Raw genomic sequence first — 23,990 nt, 5'->3', positions numbered from 1 at the left:
ACAACAAATATATGTAATTACCATTACAGATAAAATGTAGATATGTTTAAATGTGTTTTTCAGATTCTAGGATTATTTTGATCCAGATCCTGTTTGCTTCTATATGACTTAAGGATTTTGCAACCAAGCACTATGGATAAATTGCTTCCTTCTCTCCTCAATTAGATCCACCTGGCACCCCCGTCTGCATCGACGTAACCAGAAACTCAGTCACCCTGCAGTGGGACATCCCCAAAAGGGACGGTGGCAGCAAAATTGTGGCCTACAGTGTGGAGCGGCGCCAAGGTAGAGGCAAATGGCTGCGGTGCAACTTCACCGATATCAGTGAGACCCAGTTCACTGTGACTGGTCTGTCCGCTGGAGACAGATTTGAGTTTAGAGTGATTGCCAGGAATGCTGTGGGCACAGTCAGTCCACCATCTAACTCCTCTGGATACATTATGACCAAGGATGAGAGCAGTAAGTATTTTCAAATTGAAAAAAATGTATTGACAAATTATAATTAGTAGGTTTCTCACACGCTTTTGATTGTGCTGATTCCTCATTTGTTCATTCTCTTTGCATCTATAGTTGCTCCTGAGATTGAGTGGTCTCCAGACCAAGTGACTACACTGAGGGCCGGAGAGAACGTAAAGCTCAGCTGCCGCATCACTGGACGTCCTGTCCCCCAGGTTGTCTGGTACAAGGATGGCAAAGAGATTGACAAGAGGACCATGATTGACATTGAGATTACCACCAGCATTGGCACCAGCGGTCTTTTTATCCGTGATGCTGACAGGAACCACCGTGGCATCTACACTGTAGAGGCCAAGAACAGCTCTGGTGCCAAGAAAAATGATGTCAACGTCAGAGTACAAGGTTGGTAAACACTGATGATTATGTTTCAGTATCGGTTGAAGACGCTGTATGATGCAAACATTTTCAAACCTGTTTCTATTTCTAACACTTCACAAAAGTGTTACAGCTCATGTAAATAATACAAATTGACAAAATCTGAATTTATGACCATTTCTGAAGTAAGTGCTCTACCTTCTGTTTCCCTGCAGATACCCCTGGACCTGTTGAGGGTCCCATCCGTTTCACCGGCATCACAGCTGAGAAGTGCACCGTGTGGTGGAACCCGCCGGAGAACGACGGCTGTGCCGCCATCGCCCACTATGTGGTGGAGAAGAGGGAAACATCCAGGATCTCCTGGGCCTTGGTCACCTCCAAATGCGAAGCCTGTTCTTACAATGCCACCAACCTCATTAAGGGCAATGAGTACCAGTTCAGAATCTCTGCTGTCAACAAGTTTGGTGTCGGCAAACCACTGGACTCTGATCCTGTCATTGCACAGATGCAATATAGTAAGTAAAGGCACTTACAGGTATTGCACTTCAACATTGACAGAAACAAATGACAAAAAAACTGCCTTTACATTAAAACTTATACTTTAACATGTTTTCCGCTCTCCCTCTCAGCTGTGCCTGATGCTCCTGGTACCCCAGATGCCACCCATGTGACTGGAAACAGCATCACCATGTGCTGGACCAGGCCAAGGTCAGATGGAGGTAATGAGATCAAACAATACATCCTGGAGAGGAGAGAGAAGAAGAGCCTGCGCTGGGTGAAGGTTTCATCGAAGAGGCCCATCACAGAGCTAAGACACCGTGTCACCAACCTCACTGAGGGCAACGAGTATGAGTTCCGCGTCATGGCTGAAAATGGCGCTGGTGTTGGGCTGGCCAGCAGTACCTCCAGGCTCTTCAAATGCAGAGAGCCAACCAGTGCTCCCAGTGCTCCCACAGTAATCAAGGTAGAATTGCATGAAAAGAATTCAAAGGTGTTGAGCTCAATCCTCAAATTCTCAAAGATTTTCTTTAGTTTAATTCTCATATTCTCACATATATATTGTCAGAAATAACAGTTATTGGTAAGTTATTTTGAATAATCAGTTTTGATATTGATTATCAGCACACAAATTAAGAGATATCTTAGCCTCAAAAATAGCTTAAATGTAGGATACCAGAATATAGAGAAAAAGGAAAAAGGAACTAAGAAAAACATACTTGACCTATGCTCTTTTGCTGTCTTTCAGGTCACTGACTCCACAAAGTCCTCTGTCACTCTGGAATGGACAAAGCCAGTCTTCGATGGCGGCTTGGAAGTCATTGGCTACAATATTGACATGTGTAAGGCCAGTCTGGAGGAATGGCACAGAGTCAACAGGCAGATTTGCATCCACACCAGGTACACTGCCAAGGGCCTGGTGCCTGGAGAGCTCTACAAGTTCAGGGTAAGTGCTGTGAACGGATCCGGAGAGGGCGAAACCTCAGTTTTGCCCAACCCTGTTCAGGCTCTGGACAGACTTACATCTCCTGAGATCAACATTGATGCCAACTTCAAGCAGACTCACATCGTGAAGAATGGCGGCACTGTCACCCTCCAAATTGCCTTCCAAGGCAAACCAGCTCCTCTCGCCACCTGGTCTAAAGTAGACAGTGAGCTGCCTGTCATGGCAGATGTCAACACCACAGATTGCTTCTCTACTCTGACCATCGAGGGTTGCACTAGGTACGAGGCAGGCAAATACACCCTGTCCCTGGAGAACAACAGCGGGCACAAGTCCATCACATTCACTGTCAAAGTGCTGGACACACCCGGACCTCCTGGAGTCATCACCTTCAAAGATGTTACCCGCGGAGCCTTGACAATGATGTGGGATGCCCCCACCAATGATGGCGGATCTCGAATCCACCACTACATTGTGGACAAACGTGAGGCCAGCCGTCTGGCCTGGCAGGAGGTCTGCACCAAGTGCTCTCGCCAGATGATCAGGGTAACTGGTTTAGATATTGGCCTCCCATATGTGTTCAGGGTAATTGCTGTTAACCAGTATGGCCAGGGAGAACCTCACGAGATGACGGAGCCCATCATTGCTACAGAAGAACCTGCACCTCCCAAGAGACTGGATGTTGTCGACACCACCAACTCCACAGCCTCCCTGGTGTGGCTGAAGCCTGAGCATGATGGAGGCAGCCGAATCAGAGGCTACATCATTGAATTCAGAGCTAAAGGGACTGACCGCTGGGTTGTTAGTGGAGAGACCAAGTCCCAGAAGATGCTGGTGGAGGGTCTGATTGAGAACACGGAGTATGACTTCAGAGTCAAGGCCAAAAACGATACTGGAATTAGCGAACCTCAGGCCACCTTCAGCTCTGTGGTCATTAAGGAGCCTCGCATCGAACCAACTGCTGATCTCAGTAGCATCACCAATCAGCTCATCACCTGCAAGACCTCCACCACCTTCACAATCGACATCCCCATCAGTGGCAGACCTGCACCCAAGGTCACCTGGAAGCTGGAGGAGATGAAGCTGAAGGAGACCGACAGAGTCATCATCAGAACCACAAAGGAGAGAACCACTCTGGTGGTGAAAGACAGCCAGAGAAGCGACAGCGGCAAGTACTACTTGACCCTGGAGAATGCGGCTGGTGTGAAGACGTTCACAGTGACCGTGACTGTCGTTGGCAGACCTAGTCCACCGACAGGCCCTGTGGAAATTTCTGGAGTCTCCTCGGAGTCTTGCACCCTGTCCTGGTCTGAGCCAGCTGATGATGGTGGCACTGACATCACCAACTACATCGTGGAAAAACGAGAGTCTGGCTCTGCCTCCTGGCAAGTGGTAAACTCCAGTGTGAAGAGAACTACCATCAAAGTGACTCATCTTACCAAATATATGGAGTACACCTTCAGAGTGTGTGCTGAGAACAAGTTTGGAGTCAGCAAGTCCACTGAGTCTTCTCCTGTTGTCATTGAGCATCCATTTGGTAAGTTCTGTTCAACAGTTATACTAAAGTATACTAAAGTCCTGCTTTTATACGTATGTATGCAGAAGTTTAACATATTTTTGTAAATACATTTAGGTCCAGGTCAGATTAAGATCCCTATTTTCACCTCCACTTCATTTCCACAGTTCCTCCAAGTCCTCCAACTCGTCCAGATGTGGTATACGTGTCTGCCAACGCCATTAGCATCAAGTGGGATGTACCATATGCTGATGGTGGCAGCAAGGTGACAGGCTACTGGATCGAGAAGAAGGAGAGGAACACAATCCTTTGGGTGAGGGAGAACAAGCTGCCCTGCCTGGAGTGCCATTACAAGGTGTCTAACCTGATTGAGGGCCTGGAGTACCAGTTCAGGGCATATGCCATGAACATCGCCGGACTCAGCAAGGCCAGCGAGGCCTCCAGACCTGTGGTGGCTCTCAATCCTGTTGGTGAGGAAAACATTCATGTCTTAACTACAAACATTTATTATGTAAACTAATGATAGGTTGTTTGCCATGACAACTAATCAACAAAAGCTTTTGGTTGACCGAGGCCATAACAACTGATTAGTCAGTTAATCTGATTACAAAATATGTAGTGCTATTTACTGTCTCAGCGAAAACAGTTCAATCAGTTCAGGAGAACATTAATGAAGCCTTTAAGAGCACAAAAAGCTGTACAATTTACGATAAACTTCTCCCTCTCTGTGCTCAGATCCTCCTGGTAAACCCGAGGTGACCGACATCACCCGCTCCTCTGTGTCATTGTGCTGGACCGTGCCGTTCAATGATGGCGGCAGCAAGATCATTGGTTACGTGGTGGAGAGAAAAGTCTACAGCACGGATGAGTGGGACGACAACCGCTGGTTCAAGTGCAACTACACCACCATCAGCGAGAACTACTTCACCGTGACCAACCTGGGAGAAGGAGAGACCTATGAGTACCGCGTCATCGCCAAGAATGCCGCAGGTGTCCACAGCGCGCCCTCCGAGTCCACCGGACCAGTCACATGCAAAGATGAATACTGTAAGTTCAAGAGTTATAGAGTTATAACAAACGTCAATTTAGATTCAGAGCTCTTAAACTTTAAAATTACTTCTATTATTATCATTTAGTCTTCTGATGATTTTTTCTTATGATACACATATTTGATATTATGTGTTTATGTTTACTTTTAGTTTTGTTACCTTGTGGATTATATTATCTGCTTATTTATTCTGTTTAGTGTACCTTGATTTTTTTTTAAATGCCACTCACATTAACTAGCTGTAGCTATATTTATATTGTTCTATAAATGGTGAAAATAATAAAAGAATAACAAAGAACGGCAAAAATATTCTTTATTCATTTATAATTTATAGATTTATAAATCTGAATGTGAAACTAAAAATTACGAAAAACAAAGATTATTTAAATTTTTGCTATTGATTATGTTGTAGCATCTTTACAATAAGCTCAACAGTTTATATATATATGTATTTTAATGAGGTAAAAACAAATCATCTCTTCTTTGCTGCAGCTCCTCCCAAAGCAGAGCTGGACAGCAAGCTGGTGGGTGAGACCGTCACCGTCACCGCTGGCTCTGACGTCGTCCTGGACGGCGCTGTGGGTGGTAAACCAGAGCCTACAGTGTACTGGTCAAAGGGCGACAAGATTTTGGAGCTCGGAGAGAAATACTCGCTGACCTACACTGCCACCAGAGCCATGGCCGTCATCAAGAACTGCGACAGATACGACACGGGCAGATACATCCTGACTGTCAAGAACGCCAGCGGAATCAAGACCGCTTCTGTCAGCGTTAAAGTTCTGGGTGAGCAGCCAGGAAACTAATTAAACTGTAATGACTTAGTTGTCTGATAGATGTCACTGGACTGTCTGAACTGTCTGATCTAACTCTCAGTTTCTGTCTTTCAGACACTCCAGGGGCTCCGGCTGATAAGATTGTGATCAGCAGAGTGACGGAGGAGAAATGTACAGTGTCCTGGAAGATTCCTCTGGAGGATGGTGGAGACACCGTCACCCATTACATCGTGGAGCGTCGCGAGACCAGCCGCCTCAACTGGGTCATCATGGAGACTGAGTGCAAGACGCTGTCATGTGTCAGCTCCAGGCTGATCAAGAACAACGAGTACATCTTCAGAGTCAGAGGAGTCAACAAGTTCGGGGCTGGAGTTCCTCTGGAGTCCGATGCCATCATTGCCAGGAACGCCTACAGTAAGCTGCCACGAGTTTTATCATCAAAAGGAAATTTTCCTGATGGTGGTGCTATAGGAACTGTCTAAAGAAATCTTTTATAATCAACCATACAGCTTTACAATTCTAACTAGAAGAGAGGAATAGCTGAGGAGATTTTTTTTGCCGCACACTGAAAATGTTTATCATTTTATATCTTTTATGTAACTCTCTTACTCTTTTGTGAATTTAATTGGACATACAGACGACATGTGGTTGATGGCTCTTTTTAAATTTCATCCTTTTTATCTTCAAATTTAGCATTTACATTTAATTGTTATTCCAAAATATCAGTGTAAAATTAAGATTGCTAAATGTAGTTGCATTATCATTTCCTCTTCCACTGTAGAATTAGGTGTTATGGATTACATTATGTCTTGTGAAAGGGGAAACGGGACGTAGATTTGTTTCCGTGACTCTGACCTGTCCCGCCCCTCTTTCTCAGCCATCCCATCCCAGCCCGGCACTCCGGAGGCTACAGCGGTGGGTAAGGAGCATGTCATCATCGAGTGGCTGAAGCCAGAGAGTGATGGAGGCAGCGAGATCAAAAATTACATAGTGGATAAACGAGAGAAGAGTAGCACCAGGTGGGAACAACCTCTGAAGAAGTTGACAGATTTTAGTTTTCACTTTCTGAAATATTTAAGCGTATTGTCTGTCTCTCTCTCACAATATCCTTTCGTTTCTTCTCTGGACCAGGTGGACTCGGGTGAATAAGACTTACACCATCTACGACACCCGTCTGAAGATCACAGGCCTGCTGGAGGGAAGCGAGTACCTGTTCAGAGTGACGGCTGTTAATGCTGCTGGAGACAGCCAGCCGAGCGACGCCTCCCCATACATCCTCTGCAAAGACCCCACATGTATGATCAAGATTATTTTCCATTTGATGGAATGCAGTGGGACAAGCAGATATATAACATATTTGTATTTATCTTCATCTACTCTCAGATACCCCAGCTGCTCCATCAATGCCTCGCATCACCGACACGACCAAGCACAGCATCAACATGACCTGGACCAGGCCAATGTACGATGGTGGCTCAGACGTCACCGGCTACGTGGTGGAGATCCTAGAGGAGGACACAGAGCAGTGGTACCGCGCCACCACCAAGGCTCTCAAGACCAACGAGTATGTGGCTGCTGGCCTGGCAGCCAATAAGAAGTACAGATTTAGGGTAGCTGCTATTAACGGCAACGGCACCGGGGAGTTCAGTGAACCTAGCGCTGAGGTTGCACCCCTGGAGAGAATCGGTGAGTCAGCATATAGAGTTTTTTTTTTATTTTATAACCATCATTATCTCAGTAACCAACAACGAACACCACGGGGAGCTCCCCTTACACCAGACACTGAGGACTGGACCCAGCAACCCAGCAGCATGCTGGGAAAAACACCAGAGAAACAGAAAGTTTAGTTTAGTTTGATTATCAAGAACAATATCTATTCATCACCAGAAAACTATTAATGAGCCAGACAGACTAATTTTCATCTTGTCTTTAAAAGTGTTCACAGGCTCACTATATATGAAATCTCTATATTTTATTTTCCATACAATTTGTACCTAGTTGTTTTAGTCTGTAAAGAAGTTAACTAAATACTGTTTTAAGATTTTTAAATTATCATACTGGGTTAGTCATAATGTTCATTTCTTTTTCACTCCATGCTTACTGTGAAGATTTTAGGACTCCAGGACAAACATAAATAAACTTCAAATCAGTTTAATATCAAGGAAATATTTAGTATGTGTATATTTTCAGTTTTTCACTCAATCATGTTCAATCTATAGGTTAGAGTTAGTGTTGGGAGTTGAATCACGATGGGAAGTAAATGCTTGTTGAGCATGTTGAGGATGTTTTTATCACCATTGTGCTATGACTTTTTCCTGTGACGGACCTTTATCAGTGTCATATTCCAGCATGTTACATGGTACTCGCAGCATTATCTCACCCCTTACTATGATCCACCCTCTCAGAAATGCCTGACCTGGAACTGTCCGACGACCTGAAGAAAACGGTGTGTCTGCGCGCTGGAGGAACCCTGCGTCTGTGTGTATTCGTCACCGGCCGGCCGACACCAGTAGTGGCCTGGAGGAAGACGGGTGTGGAGTTGCAGAGCCGTGGCTACATTGAGACCACGGATAGCTACACCTCGCTGATCGTGGAGAAGGTCAATCGCTATGACTCCGGAAAATACGTTGTGGAGGCAGAGAACCCGTCTGGCAAGAAGACTGTCACCATCCTGGTTAAAGTCTATGGTATGTCATGTCAAGTTTCCACAGATACCCAATATTACAGCCTGAATTTTGGGGAAATGTATATAAAAAGGTGCACATCATGAAGGGAAAAATACTTTGTCTTTACTTTGCTCAGATTCACCAATTTTTCAGCTTTAGTTAGGTTCTTCCTAAAGACACTTGTAAACACACACTAATATCCTCTCTTCCTCTACTTGTCTCTCTCCTGCAGACACTCCCGGTCCACCAGGTTCTGTGAAGGTGAAGGATTACACTAAGGAGTCCGTTGTGATCACCTGGGACGTCCCAAGCATTGACGGTGGCGCTCATGTCAGCAACTACATCATAGAGAAGCGTGAAGCCAGCATGAAGTCATACAAGACCGTCACCACCGAGTGTAGGAAGACCCTGTTCAGGATCACCGGTATGGAGGAGGGAGTGCACTACTTCTTCAGAGTCCTGCCAGAAAACATCTATGGCGTCGGCGAGCCCTGTGAGACAACCGAGGCCGTGCTGGTATGCGAGGTACCGACTGTGCCTCTGAACCTCCAGATTGTCGATGTCACCAAGTCCTCTGTCACGCTGAACTGGGAGAAGCCAATGCGCGATGGTGGCAGCAGGCTGACGGGCTACATCATGGAGGCTTGCAAGGCGGGATCGGACAGGTGGAGTGCCGTGGCGACTGTCAAGGCGTCGGTGTCACAGCACACCATCCAGTCCCTGACGGAGAAAGACCAGTACCTGTTCAGGATCCGAGCCACAAACAGCAGGGGAGCCAGTGAGCCCATGGACATCATCACTCCTGTCACCATCCAGGACATCAAGGGTAAGACAACATCAAAACACATCCAGAAATCATCACACAATCACTTCTGCCTTCACTTAAACTCAGAAAAGCTTGACAGAAATCATTAAATATAACTCATCACCTCCCTCCTGTGTATTCCAGTGATGCCGAAGATCGACATGACCAGCATCCCTCAGAAGATCGTTCATGTGCACCGCGGCAAACCCATCGATCTCAACATCCCCATAAAGGCCAAACCGCAGCCTGTCTGCTCCTGGTCCTTCGGTGGGGTCAAACTGAAGGACAGCCTGGACCGCATCAAGATTGACAGCAACGGCAAATACACCCACCTCGTCATTCGTGAGACCACCATCAACGACACGGGAGACTACACGCTTGAGGTGAAGAACGCCATCGGCATGGCAACCGAGGTCATCAAGGTCATCATTCTCGGTAAGGAGACTTTCTGCTCACAAATGAAGGTTATACACAGATAAGTTGTGCCTTTGGAATTTTATTATTAATATTTTATTTCATTTAAATGTTTGCAATTTTTAACCACTAATATCTTCAATTTAAAAGATTCAAATGATTCACTGTATCAAGTAAAATGCAAATGATCTGCAAAAACATTCAGAGATTCTAACCAGCTGACTTGTTGTGTCCGTCCAGACAAACCCGGCATCCCGGTCGGTCCAATAAAGATTGAGGAGGTTGACGGCGTGTCAGTGACAGTCAGCTGGGAGCCTCCAGAGAAGGACGGTGGTGCCAATGTCAGTGGCTATGTGGTGGAGCAGCGCGATGCCCACCGGCCAGGCTGGATCACCATCTCAGAGTCAGTGACCCGACCCTGCTTCAAGTTCACCAGACTCTCAGAGGGAACAGAATATGTGTTCCGTGTTGCCGCCATGAATCGCTTTGGCGTTGGTGGCTTCCTGCAGTCCGAGGTGGTGGAGTCCAAGAGCCCTAAGAGTGAGTTCTCTTCCTATCTAAAGCATAATGTTCTCTATATGTTCTTTAATTTATTTGTGTGCTTCCCTTGGAAACAAACACTGTCGCTGTTTTGCAAATTTCACATTATTCTTCCTGTTCATTTTGGTCTCACTAGTTTTTCTGAAATTTCCTAAAAACATGCTGGCAAATATCTAATAACACCCTGATAACTACCCAGAATACCAATAGAAACCATTTAGGAACGCCTTTGCATCACCACTATTACTTTTTATACTACTGAAAAGTACTACACAATTCATTATCATGTATATTTTTCATTTGGTCATTTTGAAAATATTATTTGAGAATTATTGTAGTGAAATAGTACTGTGATTGTTGCTCAGTTATCACACAAATACAGGTGGTATGTTCAAATGTAATGTGTAAGCTCCAACAATTCAGAGGCTCAGTGAATCCTGTCTATTACTTTGTGGATAGTTGCCTTACGACTGCCCTGCTGTCATTCATCTTTTAATCCATCTGTTGTTCCTGCGTAGCCATTCCTGGACCTCCAAGCAGACCAGAGGTGCTTGATGTCACCCACGAGGGCATGACTCTGACCTGGCGACCACCCGAGGACAACGGTGGCTCCACCATTGCAGGCTACATCATCGAACGTAAAGAGGCCCGTTCTGACAGGTGGATGAGGGTCAACAAGAACCCCGTCACCATGACCAGGTACCGCTCCTCTGGCCTGATAGAGGGCCTGGAGTACGAACACCGTATCACCGCCATCAACTCAAGAGGAGCCGGCAAACCCAGCGAGAGCTCCACCATCACCATCGCCATGGATCCCATCGGTACGTGTAACTGCTGTACTGCTGTAATGACATTTAATGGGCTTTATTCATGAAACCCTCACCACCTATTTTAGATGAATCTTTACCAGTGTGGAGTCAGTATATTTACCAAACTGTGTTGTTGAACAGAACCTCCAGGTCCTCCAGTTCAGCCCAGAGTCACAGATACCACCAGGACTTCAGTCTCTCTGGCCTGGTTGGCGCCTGAAGAAGAGGGTGGTTCTATCATTACTGGCTACTTGATCGAGATGCAGAAGGTGGACCAGGTGGAATGGACACTGTGCAACACGACGCCCACCAAGATGTGCGAGTACACTCTCACCCACATGCCCCAGGGTGCCGAGTACAAGTTCAGGGTCATCGCCTGCAACGCTGGTGGTTCCGGAGAGCCCGCTGAGATTCCTGGAGTGGTTAAAGTCCAGGAGATGCTTGGTAATAAAACATAATTCCATTATTTACTGTTTCAGTTCATACTGTAATTAGTGATTTAAAATGCATTTTTTCTCTTTTGTCTAAATCTGTAATTTATTTGACAAAAATCTAATGTGTGTCTCCTTCAGATTATCCAGACTATGAGCTCGATCGTAAATACGAGGAGGGCTATGTGGTGCGGCAGGGCGGAGTCATCCGTCTATCTGTGACCATCAAGGGTAAACCCATCCCTACATGCAAGTGGACCAAAGATGGTCATGATATCTCCCACCGGGCCATGATAGCCACCCATGATGACATCACCGAGCTGGTCATCAAAGAAGCACACAAAGATGACACCGGTACCTACAACCTTGTGCTGGAGAACAAATGCGGCAGGAAGGCCGTGTACATCAAGGTGAGCGGCTCATCTGGCACATTTTGTTGACATGCGACTTAAAATAAAATGTACTTCAGTATCAAAAAGAAAAGAAAAAAATACATTGGAATCATTGGACTGGTTGGAACTTAACTGTCTATATATCTCCCCCCTCCAGGTGAAGGTGATCGGTCGCCCTGATGCCCCCGAAGGACCTCTGGAGTTTGACGACATTCAGGTCAGATCAGTCCGGGTCAGCTGGAGGCCACCATCAGATGATGGCGGCTCCGACATCCTGGGATACATTGTGGAAAGGCGGGAGGTACCCAAGGCCGCCTGGTATACAGTGGATGCCCGGGTAACTGAGACCTCTCTGGTAGTGAAGGGTCTGAAGGAGAATGTTGAGTACCACTTCAGGGTTTCCGCCGAGAACCAGTTCGGCGTCAGCAGATCTCTCAAGTCTGATGACTCTGTCGCGCCAAAGACACCACTTTGTGAGTATTTATGATGTTGTCACTAATCAAAAGTTGCTTGTGTACATGTTGGCCAAAAGCAATTTACTTAATAGACACATTGCTGTGTTCTGATTAGAAATACATATTAAACACAATGTACATCAGTAATGCTGATGTCAATCAGTGTCGTAATTATTGATTTCACTAACAATGTGCTTTACCTTCAGGCCCACCAGAACCTCCCAGCAACCCACCGGAGATCATGGACGTGGCTAAATCAGCAGTGTCTCTGTCCTGGGCCCGGCCCCGGGATGATGGAGGATCCCGCGTCACAGGATACTACGTGGAAAGGAGGGAGGTATCGACAGAGAAATGGGTCCGCCACAACAAGACCCACATCACCACCACCATGTACAACGTCACTGGTCTCATTCCCGATGCAGAGTACATGTTCAGGGTGGTGGCTCAGAACGACATTGGTCAGAGCGAGCCTGGTCCTACTTCAGAGTCTGTGGTCTGCAAAGATCCATTTGGTGAGTAACAGTAACATGACGCCTATTCCTGCATGAATACATTGATGAAACTAAGTAGAATAAGAAGACAAGACATTGAAAATTTAAGATTACGTTGAATTTGAAGGGCTGTTTTGCTCTGAGCCCATGTTAATTTAAGTTGATTTGTCAGATTGTGTAGAACGAATTTAAGAACTGATTTTATATCAATTCCACAATACTTTTACTTAGTTTCTCCATGAGTATTAATCTCCTATCTGTCTCTTAGACAAACCAAGCCAACCAGGAGAGATCGACGTCATCTCCATCACCAAAGACTGCATTACCATCCACTGGCTCAGGCCCGAGCAGGACGGTGGCAAGGAGATTCTTGGCTACTGGATTGAGTTCAGGCAGGCTGGAGAGAGCGCCTGGAAGAAATGCAACAAGGAGCGCTCCAAGGATCGTCAGTTCACCATGGGCGGCTTGATGGAGGCCACCGAGTATGAGTTCAGAATCATAGCTGAAAATGAGACTGGACTCAGCCGACCTCGTCGCACGCCCATGGGCATCAAGACCAAACTGAGCGGTGAGCTGCTGCAGAGTTCAGATCCCAGCAAACAGAATGTCCTCGTCACAGTAGCATTTGGGTGACATTTGTTTAAAACGTATTTACATTAGTTCAATCAAAATGTTGCGATCAGCTAACAGAAGCTAAATAAATCTCATACAATGTTACACACTAAATCATGTGAAATTCATTTTATGTTTTTTAAATGTTTGATTTTCAGCATGCTAAAAGATTTAGATTTAAATCAAACTTTGCTGATGTTTCTGCAGTTGGTGAAGCTCCAGCTTTGAAGGAAGAAATCCAAGATGTAATCACCAAGCTTGGCCAGTCCGGCACGCTCACCTGTGGCATCATCGGCAGACCTTTGCCTGAGATCAAGTGGTACCGCTACGGCAAGGAACTGATCCAGAGCCGTAAGTACAAGATGAGCTCAGATGGCCGGAACCACTCCCTCAGCATCCTGACGGACGAGCAGGAAGACGAGGGCCTGTACACTTGCAGGGCCGTCAACGAGGCTGGAGAGATTGAGACCAGTGGCAAACTGCGCCTGCAGGCGGCGCCCCAGTTCCACCCTGGCTTCCCTCTGAAGGAGAAGTACTTCGCCGGGGCTGGCACCAGCCTTCGCCTCCATGTTGTCTACATTGGACGTCCCATACCCCAGATCATGTGGTTCTATGGCAAGAAGCCTCTGAATGCGTCCGAGAATGTGATTATTGAAAACACTGAAAGCTACACCCACCTGGTGGTGAGGAACGTCCAGAGGAAGACCAATGCTGGCCGCTACAAAGTGCAGCTCAGCAATGTGTTCGGAACCATCGACACTGTGCTACGTGTTGAAATCCAAGGTAACACCAGACTTCTGAGAGAGACAGTTCAAATGTCAAATAATAACCCTAACCCTGCCAGCGAAGACATCTATATTATCTTTAAAATTCAAATGAAAGTCAATAATGGAAAACCCTTTACCAGGCAATTTTCAATTTAGATATGTTTAGACATGTCATATTTAAAGACATGTAACATTTTCTAAATATTCTTAGTAAATATTAGTTAAATATTATTTGTTACATGTATTTGTTTCCACTTTCAACTAGCAAATAAATATTACTGGATCTATGTATATGGATAAAAATATAAGAGCTGTTTCTCATTCCTTATTTATTTTTATTTTTTCAGATAAACCATGCATGCCTGAGGGCCCTGTGGTTGTTGACGCCCTGCTGAAGAGCTCAGTTGTCATCAGCTGGAAGATTCCCAAGGATGACGGAGGCTCCATGATCACCAACTACATTGTGGAGAAGCGTGAGGCCAAAGAAGGTGAGCAGTGGCACCTGGTGTCCTCCTCCATTTCTGGCACCACCTGCCGTGTTCCCAACCTGATTGAGAGCGCCGGCTACTACTTCAGAGTCTCTGCCCAGAACCAGTACGGAGTCAGCGAGCCTCTTGAGATCCCATCAGTGGTCATCATCAAGAGTCCATTTGGTAAGTCCATTCTTATTTTGTAGCTACATTGCACAGATGGCAGGACTAACTTTACAAATATACAGACCATTACAGTAACATTCCCTGTTTATTTCTCAGAAAAACCTGGCATCCCACAGCAGCCCTTCATCATCAGCTCCACCAAGGACTCCTGTGTCGTCTGCTGGAAGCCTCCAAGCAGCGATGGTGGAGCTAAAATCACCAACTACTACCTGGAGAAACGTGAGAAGAAGCAGAACAAGTGGATGTCAGTAACCAATAAGAAGGTCGTGGAGACCCACTACGAGGTCACGGGCTTGATCGAGGGCTTTGAGTATGAGTTCCGTGTCAAGTGTGAGAACATGGGCGGTGAGAGCGACTGGAGTGAGATCTCCGAGCCTATTATCCCCAAGTCCGACCAGTCTCCTCGTGCTCCTGCATTCAGGGAGGAGATCAGGGACATGACTGTCAAATACCACGCCAATGCCACCCTTGTCACTAAGGTACTTTATTTAAACTACATTGTATTTGCTTTCAAGAATTCACATGCTGTAAAGTATTTCTGATTCTGATTCTGAGTCTAAATGTATGAAGGTCTAAATATGTCAAGTTACAAGTACAAGCGATTGTAGTGTAAGTGTTAAAGGGAGATCCGGAGTCAAATGAGAAGATTGACATCAGTTTCATTCAATCAAGCGTTGGAGTTTCCCCCTTTCCCAGTCTTTGTACTACTTGGCCAAACAGACCTCTGTACTGGATGCTCAGGGATTTAATATATTTAATATATAGATGTTCTCATGTGAATCTGGGGAAGTGAATTTCCTACAATGTAGGAAAAGTATGCCATTACTTTTAAAGTCAACACAATGATGTCTATGTTTTGAGTTATTTTTCAGTAAATCATTCAACTTAGTTATTTTTATTATGACAAGGTGGTGGGATATCCCAAGCCTGTGGTGAAATGGTACCGCAGTGGAAAGGAGATCCAGGCAGATGGAACCAAGATCAAAGCCCAGGAGTTCAAGGGAGGCTACTACCAGCTGGTCATCACTGCAGCTGATGAGAGTGATGCCACAGTGTACCAAGTCAGAGCAACCAACTCCTCAGGATCCATCTCGACAACAGTCAACCTGGAGGTTGAAGGTAACAATATCATTTTGGTATAACAAAATAAGTATTGTTCAAGTTTCCTAGAAAAAGTAGTTCGTAGGTGTAATTCCTTAACAGAAATTTTAATAAATATCAAACTAATATACTGTTTTTTATTATTATAATTCCAGTTCCTGCTAAGATCCACCTGCCCAAGGAGCTCCAGGGAATGGGAGCAGTCCATGCTGCCCGTGGTGATCACATCACCATCAAGATCCCCATCTCTGGCAAACCTGAGCCAGCAATCACTTGGCAGAAGGGTCAGGAGATCCTCTCCAACTCTTCTTATTACCAAGTCATCACCACCAGGTCTTTCACCTCCCTGGTGTTCCAGAAGGGAGTGCAGAGAAATGATACTGGCTACTACATTATCACTGCAAAGAACAGGTTCGGAATGGACAAGCAAACCATTGAGGTGGATGTGGCTGACATACCTGAAGCTCCAAAGGGACTCGTTGTTAGCGACATTACTCGAGACTCCATCATCTTGACCTGGGAGCCCCCTGCCAATGATGGTGGAAGCAACATCACTAGCTATATTGTAGAGAAATGTCCCACCACTGCTGACAGGTGGATCCGTGCTGGACAGACCGCTGACTGCAGCATCACCATCATCAACATATTTGGAAAGACCAAGTACCAGTTCCGCGTCATCGCTGAAAACCAGTTTGGCCTGAGCCTTCCTTCTGAGCCAACTGAGCCCATTACCACAAAGGAAGACAAGTCTGTGATTAGGAACTATGACGAGGAAGTGGACGAAACCAGAGAAATCACCAAAGAGGAGGCTCTGTTCTACAAGGTGAAGGAGCTGTCCTCCAAGTACATAGTCTCTGAGGAACTTGCTCGTTGCCAGTTTGGAGTGGTCCATCGTTGCGTTGAGATTGCTACAAAGAAGACTTTCATGGCCAAGTTCATCAAGGTCAAAGGAACTGACCGTGAGTTGGTTCTCAGGGAAATTGAGGCCCTCAACGTAGCAAGGCACAAGAATATCATCTACCTACATGAATACTTTGAAAGCATGGACGAGATCATCCTGATCTTTGAATTCATTTCTGGAGTTGACATCTTTGAGCGCCTTGGCACCAGCAACTTTGAGCTTACAGAGCAAGAGATTGTCCGCTACCTGAGACAAGTCTGCTCTTCCCTCAAGTTCTTGCATAGTCACAACTTCGGCCACTTTGATATCCGCCCAGACAACATTGTCTACACCACAAAGAGAAGTACCAACATAAAGATTATTGAGATGGGCCAGGCTAGGCTTCTGGTGCCAGGAGAAAACATCAGAATGTTGTTCTCAGCTCCGGAGTACTGCGCCCCAGAGGTCCATCGTCACGACCTGGTCACAACAGCCACTGACATGTGGTCTGTTGGTGTTATGGCCTATGTTCTGCTCAGTGGCCTCAATCCATTTGCGGCAGAGTCCACTACAAAGATGATTGAGAACATCTCCAGCTGTGAGTACATCTTTGACAGTGAAGCATTTAAGGACATTAGCCTGGAGGCTATGGACTTTGTGGACAGACTTCTAGTCAAGGACAGGAAGCTCCGTATGACAGCCCATGAGGCTCTGGAGCACCCATGGCTCAAGATGAAGATTGAGCATGTCAGCAACAAGATCATTAGAACATTGAGACACAGAAGGTACTACCAAACTCTTATAAAGAAGATAGATACTATTGTATCAGTAGCCCGTGTGGCCTATGGTGGCGCCTTCAAGAACCAGAGAGGACTGGCTGTGGGTAAAGTGAAGATTGGAACTGAGTACCATGGCCTCCGCACTGGTCCAGTCATGCATGGCTCAGCTGAGGAAGGTGGCCATGTCAGATTCACTTGCAGCATTGCCAACTATGACAAGAGTACACAGGCGTCATGGTACTTTGGTAACCGACAGCTACACCCAAGCCCCAAGTATGAAATTACTTACAGTAATGGTTTTGCCAGCATCTATGTAAAGGACATTGAAGAGAGTGATGATGGTGTGTACAGATGCAAGGTGGTGAGTGATGATGGAGAGGACAGTGCTTATGGAGAGCTCTTTGTTGAAACAGTGAGGAGCATCAGAGAGCACTATATCAGTCGCTCCATCAAGAAACTGAGGAGGAGAGTCGACAAGACTAAACTCCTGCAGAGACCGCCAGAGTTCACTTTGCCTCTCTACAATCGCACTGCCTACATTGGCGAAGATGTGCGCTTCGGTGTCACTATTACCGTGCACCCAGAGCCTCATGTAACATGGCTTAAGAATGGAGAGAGAATTAAGCCAGGTGATGATGACAGCAAGTACACATTCACCAGTGATAAGGGTCTGTACCAGCTGATGATTCACAACCTAGACATGAATGATGATGCCGAATACACCGTCATGGCCCACAACAAGTTTGGAGAAGACAGCTGCGAGGCCCGTCTCACTGTGACCCCTCATCCTGTGATGGAGGAAACTATGAGGCCCATGTTTAAACGTTTGCTGGCTAATGTTGAGTGTGTCGAAGGACACAGTGTTCGCTTCGAGCTCAGAGTCTCAGGAATCCCAACTCCTACTCTGAAATGGGAGAAGGATGGTCATCCACTACAGTTTGGTCCCAAGGTCGTTGTCATACAGGAGGACGTTGACTACCATGTCCTGCACATCAGAGGGACTCTGCTTGAGGACTCTGGTGTGTACAAGGTTACCGCAACCAACTCTGCTGGCTCTGCAAGCTGCCAGGCTACACTGAAGGTGGACCGCCTTACTTACACCAGAAGAGAGTACAAGAGCGAGGAGGAGAAATACAGACACGTACAGAAACAAATTGAAAAGACTAACAAGATGGCTCAGCAGATTGTTTCCACCGAGGAGCTTGTACCTCTCAACCCCACGGCCCAGGAGGCTCTCAAATTTGCTGCAGAGATGTACAAGCCTGCCGTGAGCACCAAGAATGTTGAGGGTGAGTTCGACATCACGGTGGAAAAGTCTGAGACAAAGAAGCTGGAGGAGGAGAGGAGGATCTTCATGCCATATGAGATCCCCGAGCCTATGGTTCATGATCCCAGAGTTCTGGATGAGGACAAAGCTATCAAACAGTTTGTGCCTCTCTCTGACATGAAGTGGTACAGAAAGCTGAAAGACCAGTATGAGATTCCAGAGAGAATGGAGAGAATTGTGCAGAAGAGGCAGAGACGTATTCGCCTGTCCAGGTGGGAGCAGTTCTATGTCATGCCCCTCCCTAGAATCACTGACCAGTACAGGCCACGATGGCGTATTCCAAAACTCTCTCTGGATGATCTGGAGACTGTCAGGCCTGCCCGCCGTTCACCCTCTCCTGAATCTGAGGCCTCCTTCAGATCCAGGAGGAGATCTCTGGGAGACCTTAGTGATGAAGAGCTGTTGATGCCTGTGGATGACTACCTTTCCATGAGGAGAACAGAGGAAGAGAAAATGATGCTAGAGGATGAACTGGAGCTTGGCTTTTCTGCCTCTCCTACTGGCAGCCCTGTCCGCATTGAGCGCTGTGCCATGGAACGTGAAGAGAGGAGGCAGGAGGTCAGGCATGAGGCTGTTGAGGTTGCTGAGACAAAGAAGAAACGCACTATTTCTCAGTTTATGAGAAGGAGAAGGTCACTGTCTCCCACATACATCGAGCTGATGCGTCCAGTGTCAGAGCTGATCAGACCACCACATGCCAGGCCTCCTGTGGAAGTAGAGGGAGAGATATTGGGAAGGAGGTCCCCCACCCCTGAGAGAACCCGTCCCCGCTCTCCCAGCCCCATCAGGTCTGTTGAGAGGTCATCCCGCTCCTCCTCCAGGTTTGAGCGGTCTGCCCGCTTTGACATCATGTCCCGCTATGAGGCCAGGAAGGCTGCTCTGAAGTCTGAGAGAAAATATCAGGTGGTTAGCCAGACACCTTTCAGCCTGGACCATGCTCCCCGTGTGACCGTCAGGATGCGCTCTCATCGCATACCAATAGGCCAAGACACCAAATTCACCCTGAACATCCAAGCCAAGCCAGAGGCTGAGGTCAATTGGTTCCACAATGGAACTGCAATCTCTGAAAGCAGCGAGAAATACATCTTCAGTAACATGAGTGGTGTTTTGTCCATCACTATTCTGGACTGCCAGGAAGAGGACAGTGGCACATACCGCTGTGTATTCTCTAACTCTAAGGGAGAAGCTTCTGACTATGCCACCCTTGATGTGTCAGGTGGTGGCTACACCACCTTCACCTCTCGCCGCAGGGATGAGGAAGCTCCCAAAGCATACGTCCCTGAAGTCACTCGAATTGACCACTACCACACTACCCACTTCAAAGCTGGCTATGCTTCCCAGACCCACTTTGAGGTGGAAGAGAGCAAGTCTAAGCTAACCGAGACACATGAGGTTGTCACACGAGAAAGATATGCTGCCTCCTCTGAGAGGTACTCCTCTGCTGAGAGGTATGACTCATCTATCAAGTACGCCTCCACTGAATACCTGTCATCTGGTTCCTCCTACTCATCTGACAAGTTTTCTCTAACTGGGAAACACACCACATCTGAAGCTAAACTGAAGTCATCTTCTGCTGCTGTTGCTGAGGAAGTTGCTGTCCACAAGGTGAAGCCTTCTCTTCCTGCCAGAATCCTCACCAAGCCCCAGTCTGTGACAGTTGCAGAGGGAGAGACGGCCAGATTCTCCTGTGATATCGATGGTGAGCCTGCACCCACTGTAACATGGATGCATGTGAGCAGAACCATTGTCTCATCTCACCACGTCCAGGTCACCACCACTCAGTACAAGTCCAGCCTGGAGATCTCCTCTGTGACAGCCTCCAATGAGGGCAGTTACACGGTGGTGGTAGAAAATTCAGCAGGCAGACAGGAGGCTCACTTCACCTTGACCATCCGCAGACCAGTCCCCAAAGAGGAGGTCAAGGCTGTCAAATCCCCTGAGCCATCTATGAAGTCACCCACTCCCAGTGTAAAGTCACCAGAACCCAGCGTCAAGTCCCCTGAGCCTTCAATTAAATCACCAGCTCCAAGCGTTAAGTCCCCTGAACCAAGTGTAACATCTCCTGCTCCGAGTGTGAAGTCACCAACTCCGAGTTTGAAGTCACCAACTCCGAGTGTGAAGTCACCCACACCAAGTGTGAAGTCTCCTGAGCCAGAGGGAATTAAATCTCCTCGGAGCATCAAGTCGCCTGAGCCATCTGTACCCTCTCCAGCACCCTCTCCAGCACCCAGCTTGAAATCACCAGCTCCAAGTGTCAAATCTCCTGAACCTGAGGGAGTTAAGTCACCACGGGGTATAAAATCTCCTGAACCGAGACTCAAGTCACCACCACCAATCAAGTCTCCAGATAGAGTAAAGTCACCCGAACCTGAGGAAGTAAAATCACCTAGGGGTGTCAAATCTCCAGAACCTGCAGGAATCAAAACACCAAAAGGTGTGAAGTCCCCAGAACCTGCTGGGATCAAAACACCAAAAGGCATCAAGTCCCCGGAACCTTCAGGCATCAAATCACCAAGAGCCTTGAAGTCCCCTGAGCCAGAAGGAATCAAATCACCTGCTAGGATGAAGTCTCCTCCTCCCATCATGTCCCCCAAGAGGGTTGTGTCTCCACCCACTGTCAAATCCCCAACCCCAAAACCTCCCAAGGTCCTGAGTCAGTTAACAGCAGAGGCCTGTGAGGGCTCAGTGAGGATGTCCTGTGTCTGCGAGAGCAGCGTCAGGGAGGTGGTGTGGTACGTCAACGGGAGGAGGCTTTCGCAGAGCAGCCGCTTCGAGATGCACTACTCTGAGGGCTCCTGCAGCCTTCTTATCCATGATTTGGCCGACAGTGATCAGGGAGAGTACATCTGTGAGATGACAGCAGAGGGAGGAGTATCCAAATCCTCCTTCTCCTTCACTGGACAGGTGTTCCGGTCCATACGCATGAAGATCACAGCCTACGGTGAGCAGCAACTGGCACTTAAAGGTGAGCACCTGCCTCAAGTATCCAAGCAGATTTAGTCCAATTTCATGCTAATTCGAATACATTCTGACATAGCTTTGAGGTCATTTTTAAGATTTACATATTTCCTGTTTCCATCTCTACCCTCATCAGGATCAATGATGAGTCACAAGGAGTCGTCAGCATCCATGAGCTCATCCATGATGATGAAGAAAGAAATGCACACGGTGGAGGAGTCCTCCTCCTTCTCTTCCTCTGCCCAGCAGGCAATGATGTCATCCATGATGGAATCCAGCTCCTTCAGCAGCATGGCAGCTGAGATGAAGTTTGAGACCATGTCCATGTCCAGCATGTCCTCCATGGCGTCTGAGACGTACGCCATGAGCTCCAGCAGTCTCACGGAGATGGCCTCCCACATAGAGGGATCCTCATTCAGAGCAATCGGTAAGACGCTATCAATAACATCTGTTAAACAATGGGTCTAAACTTTTAAAGGTAGCTCTGCTTTAGCTTCATCACGTCCATGCTAACATTCAAAGGCAACAGAAAGGCTTTTGAAATAAGGACCTGCAAACTTCCTAGAGAAGCACAATGAACCAAATAAGTAATCAATAAGTTAAATAAGTTTTTTTCTTACCTGAATTTGAAAATCTAAATATTCTTCTACATTCCTCACACTGAATTGTTGAACAGTGCACTGATGTACATGAACTGTGGTTTCCAGGTTCTGCCCCCAGGATTGAGGCTCTGCCAGAAGACATCAGCATCGAGCCGGGCAAAGTCCTTACAGTCACCTGCGCCTTTTCCGGCGACGCCAAACACATCGAGTGGTCCCGCAGTGGCAAAACCATTGAGGTGACTGCCGGCGGACGCTTCCACATCGAGACCACAGAGGACCTGACCACTCTCATCATCACCGGGGTGAAGGAGGATGATGCTGGAACCTACACCCTCAAACTGTCCAACGAGCTCGGATCCGACACAGCGACTGTTCATATTAGCATTCGATCAGTGTAAAAAAAAAAAAAATTCTAATCTTCCAATCTTCCCCTTTTCCCTTCTTCCATGCCTTTTTATTTATTAATTAAGCGAAATAATCTACTTGATAAAGATCTGGATTTCTGTTCTTGTAAATATGAACTATTTTTGTACCAATCTTGACATTAATTTATGCCAAACTAGACTAAAGTCTAAAGTTGTTATAAAATGTGCCATATTGGATAACTATGACTTAGGATTTTTGATCCATTTTTCTGTGACATGTACATAATGTATATAGCCGAATTGAACGGTTATGGGAAATGTATGCATTGTTATTTATGACAATAATATTAACTGAAACAAAATGAAACTAAATGTGGTTTAACAGGAGAAAGTTTCACCAGGAACGAATACCCTGTCAAACCGAGAAACTAAACTCTGTGCCTCAACGTTAAGTTGAAGTCTTAAGATTGCCTCAACAGGTAGAGAGGCTCCCTGTTGACGTTAACTCAGAGACAAAACGATGAATGCACTGCTGCAGAGTGAGAGCGGTGCTAACAAGAGCGTGAGATCCTGAGTGCTGTTTGCATATACCCTCATGTAAGCAGGACGACTGGACCTCGCGCTCTGACTGATTATGTCATACCGCCATTTCGATGACATGCTCACAGTGCGAGCGGCCTGCACTCCCTGAGCACAAGTGTTTCTTTTTTGTTTTGTGCTCTGTTTCTGGCAAATGACCACTTGCTCGGCTCTTCAGTCGTACCATCAACCTGGCCAATCGCATGAAATAAGAGTCCATCCTGTGCTCGTTTCCAGAGGCAGAGCTGCCTCTCGGAGGTCTGCAGTGTGTTTGTGTGTTAGTTTTTAGAAGTTCATCTGTCAGTCAAGCCGGGCGCCGCCGAGCAGATGCACCGCAGCCGAAACCAACCGCCGCTGCGTTCAGCAGGGATGGAAAGAAGCGTGGTCTCGCGTGTCGCTCAGCATTTTGGTTTGACTGAAGTTAGAGTTGTAGCGTTGACTATTTTCGCAGCCTCCTTGAGTTTTTCTCCAATTATTGATTTAATAAAGCATGATTATCAGCACTACAGGATGTCTCTGTGGTGGTTATTTATGTCCATTTCTTTTTCATGCTTCTGTTTTAATTGGAAAATCACAAGAAGTTGAAAGTGTAACACATTTAGGTTTCCATTTTCATTTTGTTAATGATTCATATCCCTTAGATTTTCTCTCATTTGACTTAAAAAAACATGTCCGCACATAAAAGTAGATCTATCACATAAAACACCATATACAGTAAGAAACATGAATAGTAAATTTGTACCAGAGGTCAT

General features: G+C 46.5%; 1 protein-coding gene across 1 annotated transcript in view; it reads left to right on the top strand.

Annotated features, from left to right (window-relative positions):
• Window positions 1-23,744, top strand: part of ttn.2 (titin, tandem duplicate 2) — a 211,554-nt gene extending 187,810 nt beyond the window's left edge. Inside the window, exons 228-257 of the mRNA XM_070914051.1 lie at window positions 166-459; window positions 571-858; window positions 1,047-1,346; window positions 1,461-1,795; window positions 2,078-3,809; window positions 3,956-4,258; window positions 4,524-4,835; window positions 5,329-5,619; window positions 5,724-6,023; window positions 6,487-6,628; window positions 6,741-6,904; window positions 6,993-7,295; window positions 8,015-8,296; window positions 8,508-9,101; window positions 9,225-9,515; window positions 9,735-10,034; window positions 10,553-10,855; window positions 10,985-11,287; window positions 11,416-11,684; window positions 11,824-12,139; window positions 12,328-12,633; window positions 12,881-13,180; window positions 13,432-14,007; window positions 14,339-14,644; window positions 14,744-15,126; window positions 15,556-15,766; window positions 15,904-21,073; window positions 21,125-21,699; window positions 21,829-22,119; window positions 22,400-23,744. Of these exons, the coding sequence (XP_070770152.1) occupies window positions 166-459; window positions 571-858; window positions 1,047-1,346; window positions 1,461-1,795; window positions 2,078-3,809; window positions 3,956-4,258; window positions 4,524-4,835; window positions 5,329-5,619; window positions 5,724-6,023; window positions 6,487-6,628; window positions 6,741-6,904; window positions 6,993-7,295; window positions 8,015-8,296; window positions 8,508-9,101; window positions 9,225-9,515; window positions 9,735-10,034; window positions 10,553-10,855; window positions 10,985-11,287; window positions 11,416-11,684; window positions 11,824-12,139; window positions 12,328-12,633; window positions 12,881-13,180; window positions 13,432-14,007; window positions 14,339-14,644; window positions 14,744-15,126; window positions 15,556-15,766; window positions 15,904-21,073; window positions 21,125-21,699; window positions 21,829-22,119; window positions 22,400-22,692 (15,833 nt within the window). The 3' untranslated portion in view covers window positions 22,693-23,744. The remainder of the gene's footprint in view (window positions 1-165; window positions 460-570; window positions 859-1,046; window positions 1,347-1,460; window positions 1,796-2,077; window positions 3,810-3,955; window positions 4,259-4,523; window positions 4,836-5,328; window positions 5,620-5,723; window positions 6,024-6,486; window positions 6,629-6,740; window positions 6,905-6,992; window positions 7,296-8,014; window positions 8,297-8,507; window positions 9,102-9,224; window positions 9,516-9,734; window positions 10,035-10,552; window positions 10,856-10,984; window positions 11,288-11,415; window positions 11,685-11,823; window positions 12,140-12,327; window positions 12,634-12,880; window positions 13,181-13,431; window positions 14,008-14,338; window positions 14,645-14,743; window positions 15,127-15,555; window positions 15,767-15,903; window positions 21,074-21,124; window positions 21,700-21,828; window positions 22,120-22,399) is intronic.
• Window positions 23,745-23,990: the final 246 nt, after the last annotated feature.

The sequence above is a fragment of the Enoplosus armatus genome, chromosome 11 (assembly GCF_043641665.1).
Source record: "Enoplosus armatus isolate fEnoArm2 chromosome 11, fEnoArm2.hap1, whole genome shotgun sequence".
Classification (NCBI taxonomy): Eukaryota; Metazoa; Chordata; class Actinopteri; order Centrarchiformes; family Enoplosidae; genus Enoplosus; species Enoplosus armatus.
This window is presented reverse-complemented; position numbering and strand designations above follow the sequence as displayed.